General features: G+C 36.8%; 4 protein-coding genes across 10 annotated transcripts; all 4 read left to right on the forward strand.

Annotated features, from left to right (window-relative positions):
- The first annotated feature begins 682 nt into the window (after positions 1-682).
- On the forward strand, positions 683-2,729 carry LOC140021686 (uncharacterized). The gene is made up of 3 exons (XM_072072978.1): positions 683-1,165; positions 1,628-2,312; positions 2,455-2,729. Exons 1-2 carry the CDS (start codon positions 830-832, stop codon positions 2,309-2,311), a joined length of 1,020 nt encoding a protein of 339 aa, XP_071929079.1. The 5' UTR covers positions 683-829; the 3' UTR covers position 2,312; positions 2,455-2,729.
- Positions 2,730-3,778: 1,049 nt separating this feature from the next.
- Positions 3,779-13,627, forward strand: LOC113719577 (ubiquitin-like-specific protease 1D). Of its 4 annotated transcripts, none has more exons than XM_072072754.1 (14): positions 3,779-4,382; positions 5,528-5,582; positions 6,116-6,207; positions 7,118-7,329; positions 8,369-8,417; positions 9,155-9,228; positions 9,308-9,343; positions 9,442-9,540; positions 9,958-10,069; positions 10,849-10,940; positions 12,279-12,401; positions 12,630-12,744; positions 12,892-12,999; positions 13,160-13,627. In XM_072072754.1, exons 1-14 carry the CDS (start codon positions 4,041-4,043, stop codon positions 13,280-13,282), a joined length of 1,632 nt encoding a protein of 543 aa, XP_071928855.1. In that variant the 5' UTR covers positions 3,779-4,040; the 3' UTR covers positions 13,283-13,627. The 4 variants fall into 4 exon arrangements, with proteins under 4 accessions (XP_071928855.1, XP_027100602.2, XP_071928856.1 ...); XM_027244801.2 differs by having other exon boundaries at positions 9,308-9,337; XM_072072755.1 differs by having other exon boundaries at positions 7,121-7,329.
- Positions 13,628-14,649: 1,022 nt separating this feature from the next.
- On the forward strand, positions 14,650-21,933 carry LOC113719579 (uncharacterized). Of its 4 annotated transcripts, XM_027244805.2 has the most exons (19): positions 14,660-15,028; positions 15,937-15,974; positions 16,069-16,091; positions 17,587-17,693; positions 17,774-17,825; positions 17,902-17,986; positions 18,479-18,569; positions 18,943-18,978; positions 19,094-19,161; positions 19,257-19,319; positions 19,553-19,608; positions 19,693-19,766; positions 19,865-19,957; positions 20,051-20,152; positions 20,265-20,345; positions 20,425-20,516; positions 20,631-20,646; positions 21,203-21,313; positions 21,430-21,933. In XM_027244805.2, the coding sequence occupies exons 1-19, from the start codon at positions 14,909-14,911 to the stop codon at positions 21,535-21,537; spliced, it is 1,416 nt and encodes a 471-aa protein (XP_027100606.1). In that variant the 5' UTR covers positions 14,660-14,908; the 3' UTR covers positions 21,538-21,933. The 4 variants fall into 4 exon arrangements, with proteins under 4 accessions (XP_071928858.1, XP_027100606.1, XP_027100607.1 ...); XM_072072757.1 differs by lacking the exon at positions 20,631-20,646 and having other exon boundaries at positions 14,650-15,028; XM_027244806.2 differs by lacking the exon at positions 15,937-15,974.
- Positions 21,934-23,338: 1,405 nt separating this feature from the next.
- LOC140021429 (F-box protein AUF2-like) lies at positions 23,339-24,412 on the forward strand. The gene has a single exon (XM_072072193.1). The coding sequence runs from the start codon at positions 23,339-23,341 to the stop codon at positions 24,410-24,412; it is 1,074 nt and encodes a 357-aa protein (XP_071928294.1).
- Positions 24,413-24,602: the final 190 nt, after the last annotated feature.

Here is a 24,602-nt window from a genome sequence, read left to right on the forward strand (position 1 = left end):
ATTTCTGATTTCAGTTTAAATTAAAAACAGAAAACAATAGTATAGAATACACCATGCAAACAGAGAAATTGAGTTGTTAGAGCAATTTCTGATGTAAAAAAATAAAAAAGGTATGATTAGGTAGCTTTGTAGAAGATGGGAATCGGAGATTTTAGGTTCGAACCCCCTTTTGTTAATGCTACTCTTGTTGATCTTTCATAAATGAAAATTGTTTTCGAGTTCAAGAAAATAAGAAAAAGGTTCCAACCCTCCTTTATTCTATTTACTTTTTAAATCTCACATCTCTCTTACAGTATATAAGAAAATTTCTCTCTTTAAAAGGAAGTTTTGTGGAAAATTTTTACATAAAGCTGTTGGGGTTGGCTCTTTGTCTTTGCAATGCTTGTGACGGCAAGTCTTTGGTGACTCCTTTGAAGTATAACTGGGACTATATACATTTATTCCAAAAGGACGGGCCCATTCTTGGCGGACCAGAACCAGGCCTTAGCCTGCGACAAGGCCAAAACATTTAAAATCACGAAATTCATTTTCTTTCTCCCTCAAATTGCAAGGTAGACCAAAGAACTGCCATTACTGCTGCTGGTGAGTGCCACCTGTACCAGTCCACCATTCTTCCCTGTCAATAGAAAATTTTCCACCATTTTTACTCCCTCACGTCCTCCGCGACACTCCTCTACAATCATTCACAGTAGGAAAAAACAAAAAAAGAAAGAAAGAAGAAGAAGAAGAAGAAGAAACAAACAAATTGCAGAGTAATTGACTATCAAACATTAGATAGAACCTATACATACAGAGCATCCGCGTATGTATAGATGTGAAAATTGGATGCATGGCCGGCGAAGGGGTGAAAAGTAGGGGCCCACTACAGTCGGATTCAAAGGACTGGGACAAACTACTGGGGGAGGGGGCGGAGCCACTGTCTTTGGTGGTGGTGCCCGGGAAATCGCCGCAGGCTAAGGAGATGGATGAAAAAGTGAGTAATAATCAACTAGTCAGTGACTTGCAAAATATGACGGACGAGCAACTCCAACAATCGGCGGATAGGATTAGAAGAATTTTACCGACTTTGTCCTTGACAATGAAAGACGGTGGCGAGAAGCTTAAGCGCAGCCTCCAACTCCATGAGGATGAATTAAGGCGCCGGCGTCTCCTCCCCCTCCAAAAGGTTGAATTTTTATTGGTTTGGTTTTTTTTGTTTTAGTACCTCAATTTTGGAGGATTAGTGGAAAATGTATGTGGAAATTAGTGTACATATGAGTGTATATCTGCTGAAAAGTCTGAAATTAGGTCCTTGACATTTCACTTTCTATTGTTATCTTTTGAATTTTAGGGGCTCCCTAAGTAGTTTAGTGTTTACTTTTAAAACTTAACTCTTTTTTAATAGAGTCTTAAACAAATCATAAATCAGCGGTCCAAAATTTTTCTGAAATTGAAATTGATTTTCATGATTACCAATTTCTAGTCTCAGTACTCTTGGTTCTACCTATATGGTCAGTATGTAAACCAGCACAAATTATGCAAAGAGGGCTAGCTGGATTTTTTCCTGTAGTTGTCAGTGTTGTCTAATTTGTGATTTAGAAGACCAATCATATTTGTTGATTGAAATTTTTGGTTTATGATTACGCAGAAAAATTCAGGTCACAACAAGTATATTCATAATAAAATCGAGTTGTATGATGAAATGGCTGTTGTGGTTGGGAAAGATCTGGCCACCGGGTCTTTTGCAAAATCATTTGTTGATCTGGAAACTCCATTTGTTCCTAAGACAAGTGTAGAACAAAAGGATGTGACTAGTGCAAGATCCTCAGAAGTGAGAGCAACATCATCGGGAACCAAACAACATCGTAAAAGATATCGCAGCAATGAAGACATTGAAAAGATGTCTCAACAACTTGGAGAAGTGGCAAAATCATTTGTTGATCTGGAAACTCCATTTGTTCCTAAGACAAGTGTGGAGACAAGTGTAGAACAAAAGGATGTGACTAGTGCAAGATCCTCAGAAGTGAGAGCAACATCATCAGGAACCAAACAACATCGTAAAAGAAATTGCAGCAATGAAGACATTGAAAAGATGTCTCAACAACTTGGAGAAGTGGCTGCTGCTTTGAACAAAATTAGTGCAAACAAGCTTGATATCAACCAACTACATGATGAGATTATGAAGATAGAAGGTTATAGCGAAGAATTTCTGGACTTGGTATTCGATCATTTGGTGCAAAATGAGAAGCTAGGAAAAGCATTTATGGCGAAGAGTCAAAGACTTCGTTTGATTTCTCTCGAGAGGTTCAAGAAAGATTGGGGCGTCGAATAAAGTACGTGAACTGAATTATGCAATTGCCTTGTTAGAATAATTGTTTCTTGTATGGCCTATGAGTTTTAATAGGTTGTGCTTTACGAGTGAACTTGATGCTTCTCTCATGTATTAAGATATTTATTTTTCCTGTTGTGTTTCAGCACCATTGAACCTTGGAGGTGATCTAGAAGTGGAAAAAAGGAGGGCTGACTGAGTACCTTGCCACTTGCCGTGGCCTGGGGAATTTGTAGGTGCAGGCTAACTGTATTTGTTCAAAGCTCTCGTCGCCAAGTTTTTTCCTGTAAAACGTTCACATGAACATTGGTGACGTGTTGTGCAGATGTTTCCTTTTGTAACCATGATTTACTACCTGGGCAACTGATATTTTTGGGACCATTTTTCATTTGGAGATGTGATTTTCGTTTTTGTTGAGCAATATTTTATATTTTGGCTTATATTTGCCTTCAATTTGCCTTCCATATCATGCCAAATCTAGGCTGAAGATGTTTGGTCCACTCCACTAGCTTGTTCTTGTACATCTTCTCCTTTGTCATTTTCATCCTCAGAAAACTTTTTTTGACCGTCTAAGGATTGCATTGATTTGCTTTCTCTGATCAGAAATTTGCCCCTCGAAAAAAATCTTTAGGTCCCCGTCAAAGAAGAGTGCAGATTTGGTAAACTTTGCTTAGACTCATCTTTCTAATTTTTCTCTTTCCTTGAGCTAATGGAGAGAAACAAGCGGACCATCTGAAAGCACTATTGTGAATCTCAGAGATGGTATTGTCCCTTTTGACTATTGTATTGTGTTTCCTAGATGAGGGGTTGCTAGAAACATGACTGCGAAAGAATAGTGTTCAGCTAGGTTTTCGTTTGATTTTTAACTCTTCTTTCGCAACCAATTCATTAGTATCATTAATAATTTCATTTAAGAATTCATGGTGTAATATGAATAAATATTTTGTAGAAATGATAATATGATTATAATGAATAGAAATTAAAAATAACTTGTAATAAAATAAATGTTTTGAGAGTAGAAAAATATTTGCAACATATCAACAAACATATCAGAAAATATTTTAATTAACAAACCAAACACCGGAAAATTATGAAAAAAGGAATTTGAAAAATATTTTCACTTAATAACCAAACACTGGAAAATTATGGGGAAGGAAGTGATTTTTCAGAAAAATGACTTCGAAGAAAAATATTTTCAGTCCAACCAAACGGACCCTCAACGGAAGTTTTGTGGAAAATTTTTACATAAAGCTGTTGGGGTTGGCTCTTTGTCTTTGCAATGCTTGTGACGGTAAGTCTTTGGTAAATCCTGTGAAGTTTTAACTATATATCAAGTAAATTGGGACTATACACATTTATTCCAAAAGGACGGGCCCATTCTTGGCGGACCAGGACCAGGCCTTAGCCTGCGACAAGCCCAAAACATTTAAAATCACGAAATTCATTTTCTTTCTCCCTCAAATTGCAAGGTAGACCAAAGAACTGCCATTTATTCTGCTGGTGAGTGCCACCTGTACCAGTCCACCATTCTTCCGTCAATAGAAAATTTTCCACCATTTTTACTCCCTCTCGTCCTCCGCGACACTCCTCTACAATCATTCACAGTAGGAAAAAACAAAAAAAGAAAGAAGAAGAAGAAACAAACAAATTGCAGAGTAATTGACTATCAAACATTAGATAGAACCTATACATACAGAGCATCCGCGTATGTATAGATGTAAAAATTGGATGCATGGCCGGCGAAGGGGCGAAAAGTGGGGGCCCACTACAGTTGGATTCAAAGGACTGGGACAAACTACTGGGGGAGGGGGAGGGGGCGGAGCCACTGTCTTTGGTGGTGGTGCCCGGGAAATCGCCGCAGGCTAAGGAGATGGATGAAAAAGTAAGTAATAATCAACTAGTCAGTGACTTACGAAATATGACGGACGAGCAACTCCAACAATCGGCGGATAGGATTAGAAGAATTTTACCGACTTTGTCCTTGACATTGAAAGACGGTGGCGAGAAGCTTAAGCGCAGCCTCCAACTCCATGAGGATGAATTAAGGCGCCGGCGTCTCCTCCCCCTCCAAAAGGTTGAATTTTTATTGGTTTGGTTTTTTTTGTTTTAGTACCTCAATTTTGGAGGATTAGTGGAAAATGTATGTGGAAATAAGTGTACATACGAGTGTGTATCAGCTGAAAAGTCTGAAATTAGGTGTATTTATTTGGATGCGTGTACCGAGGGTTTAAAGGAGTGATCATGTGATGTGAATCATGGGGTTATGATTAACCAAGTTGATGGTTCATTTATTAGGACTGTTTTGGTTGCTAATTCATTGTTTTCCGATTTTATGCCCAGCAATTGGAAATGTACTTCGAATGTCTTCGAATGAGGGTTGAGGATGTTGGCTTTTGTATGTGTTAGCTTTCTTCTTTTTTTTTTTTTTGGGTAGCACCAGAAAGTACTAAAGCCTTGCACTGATGGGCTGTCTCTGACATGGAATGCCTATCCATGTCAGGGAAGGAAACTACAATTCATGGGGCGTGAAATCTAGTGAAGATGTATGTTCGAGGGGGCAAATTTATATTTTTCTCATCAAGTTTTATAGGGGCTTAATCTAATTGAAAATGTTTATTTTTTTTAAGTGGGTAAAGGATAGTTTTTAAAAGTTTTGGGGTAACAATTCCACTGAGCCCCCAACATTGTTGCGCCCATGGATATGTTGATATGTAATAGTTGACTTGGATTTGATTACTCTTCATAATCTCCCATTTTTGGCAAAAGCAGATAGGTCGTGAAAAGCAAATGTTGTCTTTTAGTTTCTTTTTGATATAGCATGTGCAGATGTTCTTTTTCAAAAGATATGTTGTCTTCTAATTTTAGGTGACTTCATGAGAATTGTTTCCACAATGAAATGACTTGCACCGTAGTTTCTAGGAATAGAATATCAGTTGTGTTCTGCAATTGTAAAGCACACATGTTGTTTTGCATGATATTTGATATTGCGGAAAGCAAATTTTGGATTTTGTTATTCTTTTTTACTGTTTGAACATTGTGCATATGACTGAAGTGCTGGTGGCTTTGTGCATGAATAAGTCTATACATGGCCATACTCTGATTTAAGTTCTGATGTAAGGTTTAAGTTTTTACTTAGTTTGACTGTCATCCTATGACCCATTCTTCGTTCCTCAACTAAGAATGATATTTGACTCCAGTTTTTCATTATTTGCTTCATAGAGCGATGGTGGTGGATGCAAGAAGCTGATTCAACATCATGATCAAAATTGTAACGGTAAACATTTCTTTTGTTGGCACTACAATGGATCTGTGTCTGTGGTTGCGGCAATTAAGCTTTTAAACCTTTTGATTCACCTTGAAGTTGTCTTGCAATTATGCTTGCTTTAAGCTTCAAATGAAGGTGACGCCCTGAAGTTAAAATTATGTAAATCATCAAAAAGTTATACAAAACAGCACATGCAAAATGAATACGTGTTATTAGGATTACTTTCTTTAGGTGCTGTTTCGCAATCTACTGACAGATAAAATGATAAATGTCGATATGACTCGATTTGCTGCTTCAGTGTCAAGTCTCACAGCTGTTTTGCCTCCTGCTGGGGGAAGAACTGGTTTGCTGGGTTTCGGAGGAACTTAGTAGCTTCTTCTCCTCCCCCCACTCTCTTTCATTACTTTTAGATGTTTGTGTCCTGAAGGATGTGCACATTAATTCGTTCGCTCGACTTGCTATATTGTTTTCATCTCTCTTTTTTGGAGTATTAAACTGAAAAATTGTTTACTTGAAAAGCATTTTCTTTCTGGTGCAAATAGGTGTATCAGATGACCTTCGGGAGCAACCTCTATCATCTTTATCACCTGCACTGTCATTTTCAACATGCTTCTCAAGCAAGTTGGACAGAAAAGTATGGTTTGTACTCTTGAACGTCTTTCTGATTAACATGAATCTTTCTTATTAGCTTTATGATCATTATGTTTGTTTTATAAACATGTGGTGACAGAGGTAGAGGTGTGCTATATCCATGGGTTGAGGCAAGAGCCTTAAGGCATGCTCGTAGAAGTCCTTAACTTGAATTTTATGGAATTCAAGAAAAAAAATCATAAATTAAAGAGTTATGGCAATGCTTAAAAAGAATGAACAAACTGTATCAAGGACCAAATAAAAAAAAGGCTGAGTTGAAGGGAGCTGAAATTTGCAAGAAAACCAAAGATTCTTCAATAGTGCGTGGTAAAGTGGAATGTAGGTTGCAGACATTGCAACATTGCTCGTATACAGTTTAGAAAAACAAAATTTAGGTAAAGTATGTGGAAGATTTGGAGATTAAGTCAATTTCTATGGGTGTGCAATGCAAAAAGTTTACCATATGAGTCAAACTTTCTCAAATCTTATGTGTACTTTCTTCAGCCATTGCTACCTCTTCTAGCACATGGAAACTTTTGGCACCAGCAATAACAAATTTTACAAGCTTTGGAATCCATCAAGGACCTCCGGCATTGATAAAAGAATTGATAAATTTCTAAGGTTGGAAATGTATAAGTTTTCGCCATTGCTATATCAACCCCTAACTCTTTCTTTGGTTATGTCTTGTCAAAATTAACCTTTATTTATTTTTCATTTGTCATTTGGTCTTGAGGCATTAATGGTCCTTGCGTTATTGAGAACCCATGGCCCCCTAATGCTGGCTCACCATCCCTTGGAGGTCTCAAAACAGTTTTTAAACAGTTATTGATAGTTTGAATGCTTTAATTGAGGACAGGCCTACTTATGTTTGAAAGGCTTTTTTTTGATTGTCAAACCTGCTTTTATTGATCCAGCAGACAGATTCAACAACATTCAAAGTTTTCGAAAAAGAACTATCTACATTAAACCCCTGTGGTCGGCAAAAAATGGAAACCCAATTGCCGTCTTTATCCAGCAGTAGACAGAAGAGAGGGTTGTCATCAAAAGAATCACCTTTTCAATCCTTGGGCAGTCCTCTTCTGAATGTTGATAATGTACCCCTATCAAATGGTTATAAAAAGGAGAGGTACTCACCTTCTCCTTGTACTCCTAAAGAAGATTTATCATGCTTGTCTGTTTGTTTATTTAATTTCATGTTATTTTTTTTTGTTTAGCTTCTTCTATCTTTATGCTCGTATGATTTTTACTACATTTACTTATGATTCAACATAATCATTGTTGTAGTTTCTTAGCAATGAGGTATCAAGTTTGTTTTATCATGTTGGTCCACTGTTGGAATTGTTCTCACCAAAAAAATTTTTCCTTTTCCAAATAGCTTTTCAGGTCATTATATATGATAGACGATAAGGTTGATTTACAGAAGAAGGGAAAAAAGAAAAAGATGAAGAAGTTCTTGATGTTTAAGTCTGCAGTTATACTTGGTCAACTACATGGTTGCTTCATTGTCTTTTTACATTTGCTCTCTGATACCAGTATGATTTGCACTTCTTAGTATGTTGCAACTTCATATGCTAACTTCTATTCTCTATTAAGAAAGCCAAACTTGTTTTGGTTGCTTGTTAATATAGCAAATTATTGTGTTTGATATCATTGTTTTCTTTACTTGCTTCATTATGGCCAAAAAAATATGCAACATGTGATGTAGAGTCTGCTTTCTGGATCTTCTCCTTCCATTCCAGCATTCCTGCTGTAATTTGTCACCTCTTCAGGAGTAGAATTTATTTATGAAGCTTTTGAATTTCATGCTTGCGCTGCAACATGTGGATTGCTCTAAATGGGAGGATGCAGATTGCTAGATTTGATCCTTCATTGGCTCTTTTAATAAGTGCATCACTTCTTTTTTTTCTTGTTACCTATCCTGTTCCAATTGTTTGATGCTAATTCATCGTATTCTTTTGGTCTGACTCGTTACCTTTGGTTGTTTTTTTTCCTTCCGACTTCCGAGCCTTGCTTTGCATAAAACAAAAAGTTGGTGACCTGCATAGTCTCCAATCGCTTTTTGTCCTCCTTTTGCCGTATTTGCATGATCTTCTGCTTAGCAGAGTAAAAAACAAAGTAATGTGCAGATATGTGTGCTTTGACTAATCCAATAACTTATCTCTTAGGAGAAGGTCTGCTCGACTCCAGGCTTCAAATAGCCCAAAGCGCATCAAGGTAAAGTTACTTCTGATTTTTTCCTCTTTGGGAGAAATTTTTTGCTCGTCTACAATATAAGCCATACACTATCAGAGGCTGTGGCTTGCCTTTGAGGCTGCAGCAGGAGAAGGAATCTTTTGGTGATTGCCTCTAGTAGGTGGTTAAATGACAACCATGCTCAGCTGTAGATTTACTTGTACTTGCAGTAATAAGGAAGATCAGACATAAAGTAGCATTAGGGGGATTCAATTTGTTGGCCACAAAATGTCATGGTCAGAAACTAATTGGAATGCTAAGATGACAAATCCTGCGAAACAATACATCTTTAGACTGCTGGATTAGAAGAAATGTTATGGGTTTATGTAGGACGCTTCAGGTGCTATACCAATGCTCAAATAATATGAGATGATGTGTCCAAATTTTGAAGTTATTACATAAATGGTGAGATTAGGTTGTTTACGAAGAAAATTCTATATTCTTCCATATGATATTAATCATACAAGTACCAGGCACTCTATGTAGCAAACAGTGTGCTAGTGGATTCAGGATCTCCTGTTCTATTTCTATTCCATTATGTCAATTTTAAGCTCTTTGGTTTTGGTTTTCCATTTTATTGGCGTTGTAATTGAAAAAAATGTTGTCTTCAGACAAGTGATTTTTTTTCCCTTGCTTGGGAGAAGTGATCCTTCATCTTAAAGTATGCCATGTACTTTACAGCAATATTTATGCGCCAATACCCTTTGGATCTTGTACAGGAGACAGTTGTACTTGTTGATGAGGAACTTGAGGTTGAAGAAACAGCAGCTCAAACAAATAAACTGAATCAATGGTAGTGATTGAATATTTATGTGGTTTACCTTTATACGCTTGTTTGATCACAATTACTGATTCCAGTTACTCTGTTTCAGCAAGAACACCAGGATATATTATCCTTCCAGGTATAGGTTAGGCAATTGCAGCCTTGAAAACTAATTGTAATTTTGAAGAAGCATTTCTTTTGAACCTGTTTGAATTAAGCTTTGTTCTACATATGCGGAAATAGGGATGATCCTGTATCTGTTGAAACAATCTGCTACTCGGACCTGGATTGTCTCGCTCCTCAGGCATATTTGTCATCAACTATTATGAATTTTTACATACGGTAAGTTAAATAGAGTACACAGATGGAAAGTTTGATGCCATGGTGACTTGCAAACAATGCAGGGTACCGTGGGCCAGGTTCAGGAATTTGATACAAAAGGATTGGATTCAGAAAGGGGTCACCTCTACTTTAAATGGATTTTTTTCTTTGGTTAGGGATTGGGTGAGCTTGGAAGGTTTTGGGATCGAATTTCTCTATCATCTTGTGTTTGCAAAATTCTTGACGCTTCCTAGACATGAGTGAACCTTCCACTTCATTCTGGGTTGAGAAATTATATATATGTATATACATACAGACACACATGTATATATACATGTACATATACCTACATATGTATGTATGTATATCTTCTGAAATTTTCTTGTTCTTCTGAAATTTCTGAAAAATGAAGAAGTCATGTTTCTTTTTGATGGGCAGGTATCTGCAGGTGGAGGGGCTGACATCTAAAGCAACTGAAAGTGAATCATGCAATTACCATTTTTTTAATACCTACTTCTATGAAAAACTGAAAGAGGCTTTAGGTGAAAAGGTATTGTCTTTTTCACCACAGAAAAGTTTGAGAAGATGTCTCCCTCTGTAAGCTAAAGCTTGTTCTGTTCATAGCATGATATATGCTGATCTTGCATTTTGCCTTTCACAACAAGGGAAATGTTTTTCCTAAATGTTTGAAATCCATGTAAAAATGATCATATAGTTTTATGGTAGCTTAGGTTCTTTGCTCTGTATGACATGCCCTTGTTTAGCTGCTGGTAATACGACATTGATGGAGCCTTATTCTTGATTTGATTTATTCATTCTGTAAGTTTAAGCTAGAGAGTGGGGAGGGTTGGGTTGGGTGGTAAGGTGGGAGGGATTGTAAGTAGGAGGCCCTAGGTTCAAGACCTCCCACTTACCAAAAAAAGAAAAAAGCTAGAGAATCATAGGTCAGAAATGTATTGGGGAACTTCACTAGCCTGGATAATGCATGGTCCTTCTTAACACTTGATTTTTCAGCATAAACATTTGGTTTTGCCAATAAAAGACATTTTAGGTTTTCCTTTTATATTTGTTTAAGTTAGGCCCAAAAAAGAAAAAAAAAAAAAAAAATATATATATATATATATATATAGCCATTCCAGACGTAGCTACCTTTTTTGGCTTAATTTTTTTGATAAGCTTATGAGTGATTGAATATTTTTAGTCTCCCTTCCAAAAGGTTAGGCTTATATGAGATCACGTGTATTAGCTGCAGTAGTATTCCTTATCCTCTATGGCATCTTTCCATCTAGCTTTTGTGATTAATTTGTCTATCCTCACACAATATGGCAGGACATCGAAAATTCATTTGCCAAGTTGAGGCGGTGGTGGAAACGTATTTACATATTTGAGAAGGCATATGTACTCATACCCATACATGAAAAGTAAGGTGTTTCTGCTACAAATGTGCGTCACTTTCTATTTAGTGGTGTCATTTCTTGATTCGCTTGCGACACAATAAGAGGCTTTGTGGAGTGATCTTAAATCATGGTCTTTGCACTTTGATTTTCATCTCTTAAATGTTATATTCTTATTAAGAGGTTTTGACCTTCTAATATGGATCCTGAGGTCCAGCATGCTTGTATCTCATTTTTCTGCTTCTTCTGCTGGGAAGAAGGGGAAGCTTTATCTCAATAAACAGTTTTTCAGTTGTAATCAATTAGGTGAATGCTTACAACAGTGAGATCACCTCAACTCATATTTGTCATGGTTGATGGCACTATGAAGTAGAGACAGTGACATTCTTTTTGTATATGTTTAAAAAAAAAGCAGAAATCATTGAAGGATGGTTTAGCTTTGTTGTATGCAATGGTCATTAGGGTGAAATGTCATAGGAATTTATTTATGTATTTATTTATTTTTGGTTAAACGGAGAAAATGGAGAGTTTTTATGCAAAGCAAGCATCTCTTATGGGCAATTCAAGTCTGTTTTGACAACAAAATGGTGCTGAGGTTATCATAGTTGCCTCATATTGCATAAAGGGTTGTTTCATGCATTGAAATGTTGAAAAATAGAATTTGGTAGAAAGCATTTTTACGAGGCTCGGACACCTATGCCTTTTTGTAGGACAGGTTTTCTTTCTTCTTGACAATTTAAATGTCGATTATATATTCATAGTGCGTACGAAGAGGTAAGTTTGATCTAGCTGCTTTTCCTTACTGGGGCTCTTTGTTATCCTAATCTATACGTGAAAGGTTTTGAACAGCTTGTGCTCTCTGTTAAAGAGTGGATAAACTTTTGTTCTCCTGAACTCTACCCTGCACAAGCAATTTTCTCCTGAAGTAATACTTCTGAGTTTCTAGATGCCTCATGCTTTAGTAGTAAAATATTATCTCCCATAATTAACATAGTGCATGCTAAAAACATGGTTGCGATGTGGTTAAAAAATTGTTTAAGCTAGCTGCCTGAATCTTACTTGGTCTTGCTAACAAACAAAATTGACCTTATCCTGCAATACTTTTCCAAATCAATATATGGTCCCTTTGCTGCCTAAATCTTCTGTTTCTTTTGCTTAATAAGAAGTTATTATAGGGATACACATTATCCAGCTTTGATCCACCCCATTTGACTACATAGCTCTCCACGTTCATTCTAGTTAGGTTTATTTGCATCACTCAAGTATTCAGGCTTTCTTGTTACCTTGTGTGGTTTTTGCTGTTCGACTCACCATAATTTTTACCAGTAGATCTTTTCTTTTCTTTTCTTTTTTTTTTTAATACAGTCTTCACTGGAGCTTGGTGATTATATGTATACCGGATGTGGAAGATCGTTCAGGACCAATCATGCTTCATTTGGATTCGCTAGGGCTTCACTCTAGCCGTTCAATTTTTTCTAACATAAAAAGGTGATGAAGACATAAGATTGTGATTTAAAAACATGTTCTGTTTCATTGTCTCGATACCAAACAAGGTTTCTTAAACAGTTCTTTTGATTAGATTTGTCACGTTCTGCTAGGTTATTATCATAAATGCAAAAGAATGAGTCGTGAAGTTTTGAATGTCATTAATACCCAAAATCAGTATGACTAGCAATATAATTGTTGCTGAGGTATTATTCAAATCATGCTTTGCAGCTTTCTAATAGAGGAGTGGAAATTTTTGAGAAAAAGAGAAGTCCCATTGGATCTTCCTATAGCAGACACTGTATGGGAGAATCTTTCTAATAGAATTGATGAGAGAATAGTCCAGGTAAGTCTTTGCGTAACTAAATTGCCCGTACAGTGGTTTCATGCTTGCTGTTGTCGAAATTTTTTTGTCATCCTGAATAACGAGAAAAGTTTGAATGCTGGCATTTGTCCTTCCAACTTCTTTTGTTGTTATGATTCTTGAAAGCAGGTCCCACAACAAGGGAATGATTATGATTGTGGCCTCTTTGTTCTATTCTTTATGAAACGATTCATTGAAGAGGCTCCAGACAGGCTGAAGAAGAAGGATTTGGCAAGGGTACGTATCTTCTTCTCCATTGAACATACTTTAGATATGTTTAATATGTCACTCTTATTTGATTTCCTTTTACTAGTAGTTATTTTTTCTCTTCGTCTATATTACGAAAGTAAATCTTCTTGCACAATATGGTATCTTGTATGATGTTGTTAATTTGCAGTTTGGAAAGAAATGGTTCAACCCTGAAGAAGCCTCAAGTTTGAGGCAAAGTATTCGGAGTCTGTTGAAAGAAAAATTCAAGAATGCCAATGATGAGGAACAGCTTTTGGATCTGAGGCTGTAGCTTTTGCTGTAAATATCTGTTTGAAATGACAGAATTGTCACATAGATTTCGATGTCTGTCAGCGGCTATTATTTTGTTGTTAATTCATAGGATACATGAACAAGGTCAATTCTGCAGAGAAGACCTCATTCTTCCATTTCTCATAGACTGGATTAAAGGATGGGATACTAAATTAGCTGTTATGCAATCTTGAAGAGCTCTTTGTACAGGAAATGAACTTCTGTTTTGTAGCTCGCTTATGCCAGGCTAGGAAGATACTGTTAGTTGTCTGGTATGTAATACCAATTGTGGAAAAAACATGTTCTAATTGACCTTGGTATCAGAATCCTCATCCAATTATCCGTACACTCAAATTTACAATAACTTTACGACTTTTGAATATTCTGCTGTTTGTATTGACAATCCTTTTGTCAAATAGGAACATCTTTCAAATGAATCTGTTATTAGGCAAGATTTTGGCAGTTTTAGCCAGTTGGTGGGCTAAACTTGTTGATTTCTAAGAAAAGCTTTAACGGAAATTTTGGATTTCTACGTATTTACTACAGCTCAGTTGATTTTTCTTCAATTTTGCAACGGTGATCAGGATTTTTTTGCCCCCTCCCCCATGGTTTATCTACGTTCAAACTTATAACTTCCTTGTGGTTTAGTCTACCATACCAAGTAGGGACTCAATCCAGTGGCACGTCTGATTACAAGAGAGTAGTTGTCCAAAGTGGTATTTGTTAAGGGTATTAATTGGGCTTTAGTAAACTTATATTCGGCTCACAAATTATATAGATTTTTGGGTTTTGGGTTTCGAGATCAAATTAAAAGACTCAAATTTAGCTTACACTATTATATAGGTTTCAAATTCATTCAAACTCATAATTAAATATGATATATTTAATAATTATGAATTACAATAAATTTATATATAATTGTTAACAATTTACGTCATAATGTGTATAATTATAATATATGTACACACATAAGTGCTCTCATGTGCGGGCTGAGTTTTAATCGGATTTTAACTTGGCAAAATTCAAATCCGAATCACATTTGATTTGGGCCTAATAATTAGACCTAAACTTTGTCTAATCCAGTTAAGGTTTGTGTTTAAATAGCTTTTTCTAGATCAAGTTTGGGCTGCCCCGATCTCATTGATAGCCTTAGTCTTTGTGTGGAAAATCTCATTATCAATTAGTTAATTGATAGACAGCGGAACAAGCAGTACGCTGGTTTGATTGATTGATTGATTGCCTGATCAAAAAAATGTTAGCCTAATTTGAGATTTCTTTCGAACCCATCTGGAGTAAACCAATTTTGAATCTTGTGTTACTACATCCACTTCAACTATAGCGCGTGAGGACAAACAGAATAATTTGGCGGCATCACTTCATCACCACTCCAAAGCTTTCTGCACCTATACATTATGTGCGGCAAACGAGTCTATTAGTAGTCTGTAACTGTCCACTTCTTTTCTTCTGTCATCTCAATCAAACGCAACGCCTCCTTTCAGTTTTCTTCTTCTCTCGAGCCTCCTCCTCTGCCCATAAATTCTTCACCCGTTCTCTCACTCCTTCAACCCCGCCACTCGCCCTTTCTCTCTCTAGAAAGTTCCTGACTGAGAGTTTGGAGTAAGAAAATATGAAAGCTTCCTTGAAAGGAGAGGACATTCCCAGCCACGTCACAGCTTCTGCCGGTGATGATCGCCGGTTTCTCAAATCCGTCCACGATAACGTCCACGGAAACATGTACCTCGATCCGGTAATGAATTTATTACCGAATTTCCTTTTTCAATTCTTTTGTGAAATTCCATCTGGAGCTCTGTTTTCTTTTTTCCGCATGCAACGAACTCTAATATAGCTCTGTCTTTTTCTTCTTGTTATATTTTTCTTTTCTCTTCTTTTTTGTTTTTTTGATGAAGTCGTTACTTTCGATAAGGCTTGATTTCGTTAGCGGACCGGCACCGTGTTTACGTATTTTGATAGCGAAAACGAGATTGAAAATTTTTTTTGTAAGAATACGAGACTTTATCTGCTGTTTTATGTATATATATTCGATGTTTCGGAGTTAAATGCGTTTTCTTCTTATGAATAAAGAAGCGTATACCAGTTCATTCTGTTCGTTCTTGGAGAGTTCTATAATTCGCTTGGACAGGACAGTTTGTTTGAGGTTTGAGAAGTTAATTTCAGCAGACTGATTTTTCCTCTTGTTAATTTATTTACTACCGACTGCCTCAGAAAGACAGGATTCATTGTTAGCTGAGAATTGTAATTTTATGTATTTGAATGACCTATTCCTTGAAATAAAATAATTTTGGTGTCGTATTTGTGAATCGAGTTTGTAAATGTCATTATTAGCTATCATTTCTTCTAATCGTACTTTTCTTTACCGCACTTATTAGTTTACTCGGGCACCAAAACATTCTTTAATTAGGCTGTGCGTAGGTTAAATTTTTTTCTGTCTGAAGAAATTACGTCATTTCAAGGCACTGTTGACTTGAAAATGGTATTTGCTTCTGCATAATATAATTTTTAGTTGTTTTAATTCTTTACCGGAGCAGGAATCAACTAATAATCTTTTATGGCGGACAGAATTTTGAAGGATACAAGTGTTTGACTGTTCTTTTTTTTTTTTTTTTTTTTGAATTGTGTATTTTGGTGATCTTGTAGCTCTCTTTGAAGTTTATCGATACTGAACAGTTTCAGAGGCAAGTTTGATTTACTTTAGAAGCTATGCTGTATTTGACTGCAGTACACATTTGACTTTTGGAAGTAACTATTTTGTGATTATTGTACGCACAGGCTTCGTGATTTGAAGCAGCTCGGTAAGTCAGGCATCCTTGCTAGTTATTGGATCATTAGTATGAAATTGAGGTTAGCGCTGTATAAGCTGTTGAGTAAACCGGACTTGAAATTGATCAATGAGCTAAAAAGAGAGGAATTTCTCTTTTGGAAGGAAGTATTCACATTAATCTCTATCATTTACCTTTTCCTTTTGCCATTTACTGTACCTGAGGCTTCTTTACGTGATTGGAATTCGGATTTGCACTATTACTGTTTAGAACATAAATGCCATATAAATTTTGATAGGGAAGGGCTTCTTTTTATGATCTTTATTAGTTTCTTATGAATATGTGTTTCTTACCATCAGAAAGCACGTTGATGCCACGATCTTTTAAGCTGTATGCATATGGAAGCAGCTCGGGACATTATTTTATAACTTCCTTGATTGTCAAGAAATGTCTATTTTCTGCTACACAGAACATTTATCAATTTCATTCCCTTGAAAGTTGGTATTGATATGTGTACAGAGATCACATGTATAGATGCTTGTTTTCATGTCCAATAGATGTTGACTTGAATTTGTCCCTTCTTTCTTGGTTAGAACTTTTGGATGTACAAGTCATCAAACTGTATAGGCCCAGGGATGTGTTTTTGATCTCTAGTTGCACTAGCCTCTATTCTGGACTTTGATGAACTGTATGCTCTGTTTTTTGGAATATACAGCTCTGCACTCTCCCACATAAAGCCAATGCTTCCATTTCAAACCACTAGTTTTACTTGCATTTGGAAAACGAATATTCATAAAGGACAAAAATGTATTGCGGCTGGAAAATTTTAACCAAAAGTAATATGTTTATGTTTTGGAAACCTTAACTGTAGAATCTTATCGACTATAATTGGTTGCGCTTTTGTTGATTCAACAAATATGCTTTGAAATGCAATCATTTAAACTATTCAGTAAAGATTTTCGGTTATCCTCAATTATGGATCCGTTTGATTGGATGCTATTGATGGCTGAATGTTAAGCTAGGGAGCACAAGTCACGTACTTAAAATTCTCTACTGCTGCTAGGAACTTGATTTCTTGACCCTTTCTTGTTTATCTGTATCATCTTCGTACATACCACTTATAGCCTGTAAGAAAATAGTCTTTTCATTTAGATATCCATCCAGAGGCTAAACTTCTTGAATTTGTCTAAATATATTGCAAGCATAATTAGGCAAAACAGCTTATCAGAAACATCTTCCCTACTTCTGTTAACAATTGGATTTCCAAGATTTAGGTTAGCAATATGTTCCTTTGCAGCATAAAAAAAAAAAAACAAAAAACTGACCAAAAATTTTGAAGGTAGTTGAATACTTCTGCTGATAATAATGACTTGCAGAGTCATGATTTTGATGGTTCGAGTCAATTTTATCTGAATATTTCCTACGTCTTGTCATGTCATAATTGGGCATATCCTATGTCCTACCACATTCATTGCTGGATGTGTTTGGAATTCAAGTTGAGATAGTGGCTTATTTTCATTTGTTTCAGGTATGACATACTTGGTTTATCCAGGGGCTGTCCACTCTCGTTTTGAGCATTCGCTTGGGGTTTATTGGCTTGCTAACAAAGCAATGGATAAACTTAAAAGATATCAAGTAGAAATTTTCTCTATCCCATCATTCACATTGTGGTTCTTTGCTAAGTCCTACTAGATTTACATTCACTTCATATGTAGGGCTTGGAGCTTGGTATTGAACAGATTGATGTTCAGACAGTAAAATTAGCTGGTTAGTAAGGTGCTTATTGTAAACACCCCATATCCTTGTCTTCGTTCACCCAATTGGAATTTTTCCCCATATCCAGGATTACTGCATGATGTGGGACATGGGCCATTCAGCCACATGTTTGAGCGAGAGTTTCTTCCACGAGTTGTTAATGGCTTAAAATGGTGCTCGTTTCCCCCTCCCTTCCATTCAAGATAGAATTTCTGCACTGAATTGAAAATTTATTGTGTCTCTGAAATTGCCTCTATGGCTGTATCATCCCTTCGCGTTAGAGTGGTGCATATTCATCTTTTTAAAAGTCCCTCTTACAGTGATTTACCTTCTGATGAGCTGAATAGCGTAAAAGTTAACCTTGGATATGTTACATTTTGTATCTATGTTTGTACAGTTTTTAGTTCTTCTGCTTGCTGTGGTAATATATGACTTTTTGGCATGGAAATGGCCGTTAATAGATACTCCATTTGTTACACAAAGTCAGTGTTGCTTGACAGCATGTGGTAACCTTATTTTAGGCATTTTAGCCTTTTCAATCACAGTGTTCTTCAGCCTGGTCTGGTTACAATGCCTGTCTGTTTGGTCTAGTTTTAGATGAGGACTTTTAAGTTATGCTTATGGTCATATGGAACAACTCCTTTATGCAAGTGAAAATCTTGCAGGTCACATGAAGACATGTCTTTGAAGATGACAGATTACATTGTTGATGAGCATAACATTGATATTGACCCTGAAAATCTTAAAAAAGTCAAGGTTTGAGAAATGTCATTTTAATTTTGTTATGTTCCTCTTTACTATATTAGATGCTCTATCTGCATTAATCATATGTGACTTAATTTTGAAGTTTTGAGCTTCAAAAATTTGTATCAGATGTGACATATTCTAAACTCTGGAAACTTTCTTCCATCAATTAATTTACGTAACTTCCATTGAATTTGGATAACTACTTTCAGGACGTCTTTCTGCCTGATAGTAGTCATAATGTTCTTTTTGGCCTCTTTAATTAATAGTGATGGGTATTTATATGGATGAGCTGTTCCATGAAATCTGCTTATTTATGACTGTATACTGTGTCAGGTTTTGTTTTGCTATTTTTATGACATGGTATTTTTTCACTCTATTTCAGGACATGATAAATGCCTCTGAGCGCTCCATCTCAACAGTAAGTCTTTGACAGGGGAAAGATTTCCATGGATGTAGCTTTGACAGTGCTTATTAACAATAGCATGTGCATCATTCTTAGTGATTGCTTTTATCAAAATTAATCTGCTTTGTAGAGCTTTAAAGAGAAGAGTTTTCTATATGACATTGTTGCTAATGGACGAAATGGAATAGATGTTGACAAGTATGTTTTCCATCTTGAGTTCTATTTTCTGGAGCAACTGCTGATCCTACCAGCATTTTGAGAATATTGAATTATCTGACTTGTTTGTTTGACAGATTTGATTACATATCTCGTGACTCCCGTGCTTGTGGCCTAGGGTGCAATTTTCAGTTTCGGAGGTATCGCAAAGATTTAGACACCATTCTTAGTTCATTTTTCTCTGTTTTCTTTCTTCAGTTTTGACGTGATATAATGGTTTAGATGGTACTTCATATAAAACTGGAGTTGGGGTTTACTGGACAGCAATCTGGTTTTGTTTCCCTTTGACCGTTCTTTACTTGTAGGAGTTCTATTTGATAAAAACCAGTACTCAAGCCTTTCTAACCCCTAAGATTTACTTTGCGAATTTCAGGCTTTTTGAAAATATGCGAGTGATAGATGATGAGATTTGCTATCGAGCTAAGGAATGTGGGTGATACTAGATCTTTTTGCTGACTAATTTATGTAACAGTTCATGTGGTCTTTGGCTGAACTTTTTTCCTCTGTGATCAGATCTTACAGTCCACAAGTTATTCTCTTCAAGGGCCGATTTGCATCGGACTGTCTATATGCATCCAAAAGTGAAGGTGCCAAATATCTTGGTTGTCTAAATGTCAAAGTGTGGCATGTCAGTCAAAGTATTCATATCTGAATTCTGATCTACTCTTTTTATTCTGTTTTTCAGGCAATAGAACTTATGTGTGTTGATGCCATGATAAAAGCAAATGATTATCTTCAGATTGCATCGTTCATTGATGATCCTGCTCAGTATTGGAAGGTCACTTGAGTTGCTCGATCCTTGCATTAACCTTAGATTGTGGTGGCTTATGTTCAAAATTTGAGGCAAGTTGCTCTGATCATTGAATTGCAGTTAGATGACACAATACTGAAAACCATTGAAACTTCTTCCCACCAAGAATTGAAGGAATCCAGGGATTTGATCCTTCGCATCAGGAGAAGGGATCTTTATCAGGTATAAATGTGTGAAGCATGTAGCCTTGGAATAAAGTCTTCTGTACTAAATCCTGTGCCTCTTCATAATGTCAAGTTCTGGAACTGCTGATCCATGTTTCTACATTTGACAGTTTTGTAACCAGTTTGCTGTTCCAAAGGACAAATTGGATCACTTTAAAGTAGCAACTCCACAAGATATAGTTTGTTCCCAGGTAATTCTTTGCTACTTGATTACCTTTCAGTCTTCGGCATAAAACAGTGAAAATCCCTAAAGGATATTCTTTAATCCAGAGATCCGGTGGTATTACATTGAAAGAGGAAGATATAATTGTGACAAATGTGAAGATTGACCTGACTCGAGGAAGGGAAAATCCACTTGAAAGGTACATTGAGGAGTATTTCAATGTTGGATTGCATGACTTGATGATGGATCTATGAAGTTGACCTCAATTTACAATTTTCTTTCTTCTGTTCTCATGTGCTATGTTCTTCACCAGCATCAAATTTTTCGAGGTAATGCTACCCCCTTTTGCATCCCCAATGAAATGAAACTTGATGAATTTGACTTTTTACCTTTATTAAGCTACTTCCACCGGTACTTTAGTATGTCCACTATTTGGGTAATCATAGCTACTGGTCATCTATGTGGTAATACTTGTGTTTTGCTTCTATTCACATAATTAAGTAGTTCCAAAGCCACCATACTCATTATTATACACGACATATAAAAGATTGGCAGGGTGGATTACTGAAACCTCTTGGGATAACGAATTTATGTAAATTAAATCTGGATGTGTTGATTATAATTGACCAAAATTCAGTTCTTGACATACAAAATGCGTTTATTATCTTGAGGAGCTGAACAGGTTGAAAACTAGCGTCTTTTCTTCTGGTACTTTTATCTCAAAAAAAAAAAGAAAAAAAAAAAAACCACTGACGTTATGAATGCCTCCGCTGACCTGCCAAAGGGAACCACCAATGACATTATCTAACCGATTCTACCTCTTTTCAAACTGTGCTACATTCTCTGCAGAGGTGTTGTCTTTTAAAGCAGTATTTGTTGTCCCAGGACTTTGCGAGCACTGAGAAATTCTCTATTAAGGATGACCGGATCAGTCACTTGCTGCCTGCTTGCTATCAAGACATGATAGTGAGGGTGTACGCCAAGAAACCTGAACTGGTCTGTGTCGAAATCACCTTCTCTTCCTTCTTTCTAGTCTTTGGACGACGTCTTCTGTGGTTGTTTGAATCCAAGAGATATGCTTAATGCCTGGAGTCCTTTTGTATCAAATTCAGGTCGAAGCAGTATCAGAGGCATTTGAAAACTTTCAGATGCGGACCTATGGGATGAAAACCCAAGTACATGGAACTCCCAACTCAAAGAAGAAACGCCAAAGGAGCTGAGGTTCTCAGTTTTGACTAATTCTAGTGCAGTACACGCTCCGCAGTATTTTAAATGGTAGATCATCAGTGTAGATAGTATGTCAAGGTAAGTAGGTGTACAAGTGCTTGTGATTTCTTACAAATGTCAAATGCACAGCCCCACGTGCAACAACTGCAATGTCTCTTTAAGAGTACGTATTCTTCAGCAAGTTTTATTGCTGCTCGCATTAGTGCTAACTGCTAAAAAGGATGCGATTGGTTGGCTTTGGTTCAGATAGTTGGACCAAACATTCCTCGTTAACACCTCACAGCGCAAGGGGATGTCTTTTATGATTTATCACTGAGATACGCAGAGATACTCTATCTTCCACTCAATTGCTCTTTTGTTAGTCAAAGTATCAAAAAGTGTTTCTTCTATTGCTTTTCGTATCTTTGATTTTGCGAGGATACCACTTCCTAACTTCTCTTGATTGATTGCCAACCGCTTACTCTTTAGTTTAATACAGTGAATGATCGTAGACTGCCGTAAGGTTGAAGAGTTTGGACGAAGGTTATATACTATTTGACTTATCTTATGTTACAAATGATGAAGGGTTTCCCCTACTCTGTGTCATGCCACATCGTCAAACGTAGTTGTGGGAAATGTTTTGCTGCCATAGTCCCTTGTAGTGGCATGCAACCGGTTTTAGCTGGTTTCAGTTTGTTGGAATGACTGCAATTAGTAACCCCAAAAAAAAGGAAAAGAGAATGAATTAACCCCAATCCTGAGCCCCCGACGGGTTGCTCGGGTGATCGTGTAGCCCTCATTAGGGTGAGAGGCTTGGGTTTGATTTCGAGCTCAGCAACCCGGTGTAATTTCCTGAGGATCAATGAGACCTGCTCTCCTCGGCCTCGGGTTGGGGGATTAGTCGGGTGTAGTTCCGGACATCCAACTGAAAAAAAAAAGAAAAATGAATTAGTACAATTAGGAATCAGTAGTCCCATGATGGAAAAGAAGACTGCAGTTGTAATCACTCCTCTGATAGGGATGTTATTGTAGGGACATTCTAAGGAATGTCGTATGCCATGGTTACACCTACGTTCTCATCCTGATTTATCCTTCGAAATTATTAAAAATACTAAATTTCTGGAAGTGACGAATCAGCAACTTCTTTGGTGGTTTCGTTTGCTTAAGTTCAATTACTCTGTAAGATGGGGAAAAAACATGCAAATTGATGGAAAAAGAATCGTTCCTGTAACTTGAACTTTGCAAATTGTTTATCTTAAAATATGTATGGTTATTATATTTGGCAGAAATTAGAAGCTGCCAAGCCATTATAAACGTAAATTTCGAACTCCAATTTGCGGCCATCACGTCATTGTATTAGGGGTTTGCTTGCCTATGTGACTCCCTAAGTAGGGTTTTAAGTGTTACTTTTTTTGGAAAATTGAAAATTTATTCAGAAAGTATCTAAACACAAGGGAAGGCAATAAATACAGGTCTATAATTTGAAATTGTAAATTAGGGAGTCCATAAGATATCCATTACCAATATTCAATCTTGAGATACGATAGAACATGTCTAGGATATTTTCCAATTGGATTTCACAACACAAACCCACAAGAAGAAATAAAATCTATAATTGAAGGATATTCTCGATATTCTCCATTTTTCGAATGAGAAAAGCAAATTTTTTTGATATAAAATCCAAAGAAAGAATTTTGCTTGATCAAGAAGGCGCTTGGCTGCACATATTACGAGTACAGTTTACTGCTAATACCTAAATAAGGAGGAAAATAACAGATAAAATTATTATTTGTGCGCAGGAAGAGATTTGTGAAAATGGAGGACTCCATGACGATTCACACAATTTTATCAGTTGGAGAAGATGGAGAACATCATGAAGATCCCTTCCAACGCTTACCAGACGACTTGATAATATTCCATATTTTTGGAAAAATCTGTGAGGCCAAGGAACTATTGAAGTATTCATTGGTTTCCAAGCATTTTTCTTCCCTGGTTTACAAAACCGAAACTATTTCCTTCAAGGTCCCTCGTCGCCATATGCATAAGCTACTCAGGGATCCCAATCTCATGACCCGGCACCCTCTCTCTTTGCCCCAAAAAATCCTCAAATCGGTAACCTCTCCTCTGGTGTTCGTGGTCCGTGGAGTACTGTCTTGCTGCATGAACATGAATACGTCCAGGCGGCGGTCCACATCCATGGATCTTGAACTTTTGGTCGATTTCATCGCCAAAAATCTAGGGAAGTTCAAGTCCATGAGATCACTGGATTTGGAAATCGATTATCCCGGGTACGACAACTTCAGGAACGATGCACTGGTCCAGTGGAAGTTTGACTCCAAATCCTCTAGCTTTATATTACTGGTTGCCAATCGACTTCTTGAATTAGATGCTAATAATGCTCATCTTGATGACGATTTTGACTACGAGGATGTTGTTTCTGGTGATCTGGTTATGTACATCGGAACTTGCTTTCATAGACACATGGCGGTCGTCGTCTCTTTTTGGACTTCAATGATGGAAAAGTTGGTACCATTCTTTACAGAATCGCTTCAAAATGTTGCGGTCACAGATTCAAAGAAGCAAGGTAGGGCTGAGATCGGAGGAAGTGATCTTGCTCGGATGAGGAAATCGAAGAAGTATGTTCCCAGGAATAGAGGGTTGAAGGTGAGGTTCTGGTATGCGCCGGTGATTAAACTGCCCTCTTCCGGCTCAGCTGTGAAGATGGTTACTCTTGTTATTTGCAAACCCAATGGAAGTTCGAATCAGGATGATCACTTAGTAGTTGAAGAAGCTTTTCGTGGGGAGGATAAAATTTACGCTGAAGCTGCAATGGAAATGCTCAAGAAGAAACCTGATCACGAGGGTCTTTTGTGCCAAGTAGAAATTTGATTTCTGTTCTCTTTCTTTTAGGAGTTCTAAATTCGCAGCATCTATTATACTAATATTTAGGCCATCATCAAGGTTGACGTTTTAACTCCTCTTTTCGAGCTGCAATTTCATAAGTGGTATTTTTTTTTTTTTTTGGTGGAGGCAAACCAAAGTTATGCACTTGGTTTATTTGTGATCCTACTTAGTTGTT

This window comes from Coffea arabica, chromosome 11e (genome assembly GCF_036785885.1).
Source record: "Coffea arabica cultivar ET-39 chromosome 11e, Coffea Arabica ET-39 HiFi, whole genome shotgun sequence".
In the NCBI taxonomy this organism is placed as follows: Eukaryota; Viridiplantae; Streptophyta; class Magnoliopsida; order Gentianales; family Rubiaceae; genus Coffea; species Coffea arabica.